This window comes from Sinocyclocheilus anshuiensis, unplaced genomic scaffold (assembly GCF_001515605.1).
Source record: "Sinocyclocheilus anshuiensis isolate Anshui unplaced genomic scaffold, SAMN03320099.WGS_v1.1 scaffold1976, whole genome shotgun sequence".
In the NCBI taxonomy this organism is placed as follows: Eukaryota; Metazoa; Chordata; class Actinopteri; order Cypriniformes; family Cyprinidae; genus Sinocyclocheilus; species Sinocyclocheilus anshuiensis.
Window position 1 is genome coordinate 71663 of NW_015555870.1, and position 5244 is coordinate 76906.

At 35.9% G+C, this 5244-nt stretch overlaps 1 protein-coding gene across 1 annotated transcript in view; it reads right to left on the reverse strand.

The window, feature by feature from the left end:
- LOC107675654 (regulating synaptic membrane exocytosis protein 2-like) overlaps positions 1–5244 on the reverse strand; it is a 99811-nt gene that overhangs the window by 70822 nt on the left and 23745 nt on the right. The window contains exon 6 of the mRNA XM_016470063.1: positions 598–770. Coding sequence (XP_016325549.1) covers positions 598–770 — 173 coding nt within the window. The remainder of the gene's footprint in view (positions 1–597; positions 771–5244) is intronic.

Genomic DNA, 5244 nt, shown 5'->3' on the forward strand with positions numbered 1-5244 from the left:
GCTCATGTTAGACTGCACCCCATAAACACAATCAAGCCTAGAAAAAAAAACAGTGAACCACCACTTTAAATAAGAAAGTATCAACCAGATATCCAAGATAATTGTCACAGAAGAAAATTAAGGAGCTCCTTAAACACAACCAAACTCTCAATGCATGGGTACTGTATGTCTGAATATTACAGACGCCCCTAACAAAGATCTCAAACATTTGCAGTTTCCTGTTTATTAATGCTGCTTTGAGTGGTATTCATAAATATCACACATATCAAATGCATGTCCTGAGAAAATAGTGAAGAAATCGAAAAATAAATCATACTGCACTTTGCTCATTTCTATAAGACAATGACAAATATGCATGTAACAGCAATGAGGTCTGTTTTCTTCACTACAAATTACATCAAGAATAAATGCTTGATTTAAGTAATTTCCACTCTAAAAAAACCTTGAATCTCAAATTTAGGGCAAATTATCCTCAAAGCATCCTCATTGAGACAAACTTAAAAACCTTCGGACAACATCAGACCCACACAATGCTGAACTGAGCAACATTTAGCATTGTCTGAGGCCAAGCAAGGTGAAGGAGTATGAATTTCTGACCTGTCTGGGATCCCTGAACCGTTTCTGAGAGGGTCCTGGTTTGCACTGGCTGGGCCTCCCCTTACTTTGGCTTGGGGCCCTGATCTGGAGCCCTCAGGACTGCTGTAGAACCATGCTCCCGACTTTGTTAGGATTTCTTGCTGTTTTCGGCACAGGTTGCATACCCACATTACCTACATATAAAATGACAAATTAGGATTGAAGGAAGTCAGCGAAATATGAGATTAGAAGCACAAAAACAATACAATAACAAACCAAGATGTGCAGATTTCATGGAGAGATGGTTTTCTAACTATTTCTTTTTTATAATGCAGATGCTACAAACATAACACGGGTCAGTCAGCGGACCTTGGCTACATCGTAAACCCCTACACCATCTGTCCAGGTAAGAAGATGATTCAACTATCACAGTATCTTCTACTATGGCCAATAAAACAGACATCCATCCATCCATTTTCCAAACCGATTGTCTTGTGTAGTGTTGCGGTGATGCTGGGGCCTATCCTAAAAAAAAATTAAAAAGTAAAAAAATTTGATTTTATAAAACGGATGGTTCTGGTAGTTGATTATGATTGGCTGAGCTCTCCCTCCCTGCTCAGGCCTGTATGTCATCTTACATTGCACACAGCTTTATTTAGTTTCATATTTAGAGTATAATTTCATTAAAATAATAATAATAATTTCATATTTCAATATACGTTCTTTCTGTTGAATCACCATTCTAAAGTAGCTTTTCTGTAATGTCTATTCAGTGCTTTTCTTATTCACAATAATGACTTTAAATGATCTTTTGATTGTTTTATTGAAATTGATGTGCGATTAATTTGTGATCAATTAGATAATCGGCAATCATGCAAAAGTTTTAATCGCTTGAGAACACTAATTTAAATACAAGATGTACAAGTTTCTATAGAAATTACATTAAAGTATATTTTAGTTTATCATACAAACTTGTCAGTACATTTCAATAGAAGTAATTATGAAATTACATCTAAAGATAAATGCTCAGTCAAAAGTTCAGCTAAAGTCTAAAGTTCATTTCACAAAAATTTAAGATATAATATGTTTTCATTTAATTGCAATTTACTTGCAATTAAGTGTCTGAAAATATTACATTCAGTTTGCACTACTTACGTATATTCTTTTAAATTATATTATTTCCATAATACATACTCTTTTTAAATCGCATGCTAAAGTGTACTTTTTTTCACAAGGGTATTTGTTGCACAATGTGCAAACTAAAACAGATCACTTCCAATAAATAAGAAACAGAAAATATTGAAAACATAAACTACAGCTAAAATTCAGCTCCCTTATAATTTACCACAGTTCCATACCATACCTGGTATCCTCCATTTCCATAATGCTAATGGTGTGTGACAGGTTACATGCTAGTTTAGTAGTTAGGGTAATGGTAATTTGGGTAATTAGGGCAATTTGTTCAAATCTGTGAGTATCAATAACTGTAGTAACTATTATAATAACTATTATTTTGGCAGAAAATATGTTTGCTATGGTAAATGTTTGTAAGACTGTGAGACTGACAGACTAACACATCTATGAACTACACACTCATACACACTACAGGCACACACTCACATTTAAAGCACACACTCACACTCATTTAAAGTGAGCGAGAGACAGTGAGAGCTGCTGCTAGAGGAGAGTGGTCACCTGCCTTTGCTGAGTCACCAGAGAGAGAGAGAGAGAGAGAGAGTTCAAAAGGGAGAAAATTAGTCTGTGTGTGAATGGAATGGGCTCAGAAAATAGAACAAGAGGGCCATTAGTGACAGCCATAAGGAAATATTGTCTGAACTGCTTTCAAATGGACTGTGGACTTAAAGTGCTCAATGCAAATGTTGCTACATGAGAAATGCATTACTGCAGAAGCTACACAAAATTCTGCATTTAGAGGAACACAAAGAAACCAGTGACTAATACAAGACTTGCAGTATAAAACATTGCAAACATCGTAATAAAAAAAAATTTAAAAATAGATTTATAGAAACAATGTACAGTAGATTAAAGGTCCCATGGCATGAAAATTTCACTTTATGAGGTTTTTTAACATTAATATGAGTTCCCCTAGCCTAAAAAATCAAATCATTGTTTTGGCCAACAATTACTGTAATTAAAAAGTGTAACAACATGACAACTTTCCCTGACCTGACCTTTGTGAAAATACACTTTTCGCTGTATTAAAATACACAATTCAGTCTTTCGGTTAAAATCTCCCTTCAACAGCCTTAACAAATGAAAGTCTGAACGCATGTTCAGTCAGTGTGTTAATTGTGTTTACTTGTTTACTCAACAACACTTGCAAAAATATTATACATATTTATTTAAACTTTTGACTCAAAAACCAAAGTCACTGAGATATAGCCCTGTGACAACTAGCCCCGGTCTCACCTACACTGGTAGAATGTGTCCAAAACATTTAACATCAAACTTAACGCGCAGTAGATTAGTATCCTACCCATTTCGTCGTTGCGAGTCATTTTGTGTCCACCGAGACCCGATGAACGCCGACAGAGAAGATCTTAATATCGTTTAATGCACTCCGGTGCTCCTCAGCGTCTGCGGCTTCCGTCAGAACCACAAACGCTCGGCTCGACCCGAGACTGGATCCCGAGAGCCGCGTGAGAAGCCGCTGCTGACCCGCTGCCAGATCTGGAGATCTGCGCATGTCTGACAGCGGAACCCATCGGCGTTTAAGAGGCTGAATGCGCGATGAAGCTGAGGAGGAACTCACTGCTCCTCGCTTTAGTCTACATTATTTACGGATCCTGACGCTATCAAGCCACTAAGCCGGAATTCAGTTCATTACGAATGCATGCCGCCTCAAACCGCCCGAAAAAACACAGGTAATAACAGACACGAAGCTGTAGCCAAACACGGTTAATACTAAAAGTGGAATACAGTCAAACAATGCAAGTGAATGAATGTCCTCGGGGTAATTCATCTAATGAAGTTCACCTAACATGACCTCACAGTGTGTGAATGAAGTCTAAGTGAACTTAAGTAAGATTTGCAATAAAAAATGTTGTTTTCACTGAAAGGGCTAAAAAACATCTATACACACAGTCAGACACTAGCTTCATTCTCACACAACACTTCACAGTGCAACAGAATCAGCTCTTTTGTAATGTGTTTGTATTCACGAGGAGAAAATTGGCTTCAGTTGAGCAAGTTTACCAAAAAGAAGACTAATTGGCATAATGTTGACTTCAAACAAAACAGCTAGTTAAAATAAAACAGCATCAACACCAGTAAACAGATCCAAAACCTCTATTAAATACCTATTCCACACATTCCCATCTGTCACAGCAGAGGTGTTTGGAGCACAAGAAACAGTGCCATTCTAAAACATGACGTTCATGATTTTGGAAATCTAAAATATTTAGACACTATGTGTCTGAAATAAGTGGTAACAACTCATGTAAAATCAAGTAGCCAGTTAGGGATACTGGGAAAGCACATCTGTAAAGCATTAGAGTTAAACGGGTTCAAAACTTTATAATAACTTTTATTACATTAATAAACCTTAATAACAATAAATAAGTAATGTCTGTTCAGATCTATTAGATCTGAAAATAGATAAAAGTTTCATTACCTTGCACAGCTATTTGAATGCCTATATAATAATGTTTGTGTTGGCACTTGAAGTTGACATGAAATGAAAATTCACCCTTTTTTTTTTTTTTTACTTTATAGTTTTTTTTTTTTTTGTTAGTCCATATTTGACCCAAAGTTGGGTTGAAACAACCCAGCATTTTTTAGAGTGTATTATTATTTTATTTTAACAGATTATTTTACCTCACAATGTTTAATCAAAATGTCATAACTGGACCTTTTCATGAAAATATCAGACTTCGAAGATGTAGATGAGTTTCTTCATAGCATTCAAAAATTGTAGAAATGTAGCATTACATCACTCACCAGAGGATCCTCTGCAGTGAATGGGTGCCGTCAGAATGAGAGACCAAACAGCTGATAAAAACATCACAATAATCCACAAATCATCCACACCACTCCAATCCGTCAGTTAGTCATTTTAAACTTTAAACCATCACTTGGTTTGGACAAAATACCAGCTGTTTTTATCAGCTGTTTGGACTCTCATTCTGACGGCACCCATTCACTGCAGAGCATCCATTGATCAGTGATGTAATGCTAAATTTCTACAATTTTTTTTTCTGATGAAGAAACAAACTCATCTACATCTTTGATGACCCGAGGGTGAGGACATTTTCAGCAAATTTTCATTTTTGGGTGAACTATTCCTTTAATGCATTATAAAGGCCTTCATAATGATGTATTACGATCTTTTCACGAATATGTCCAACCACAGTTATAATGCATTATAATATTTAGCTATGCATTTTAACACATAACACACAGAATTGGGTGTTGATCCTTTCAAAGTAGCATTATGTAACTCAGTTATTCAGAATTATTAGTTGCAATTATTCTCATTATAAGGCATTGATACCCACCATAAATGCATTTTATGGTTAGTTAATGTTATTATAATGGATTATTATTATAAAGTGCGGGGGTCTTTTGTCAACTGTATGTTTTTTCTTGTCCTCCCATATAAAATGCTGTGTGTGTGTGTGTGTGTGTGTGTGTGTGTGTGTGTGTGTG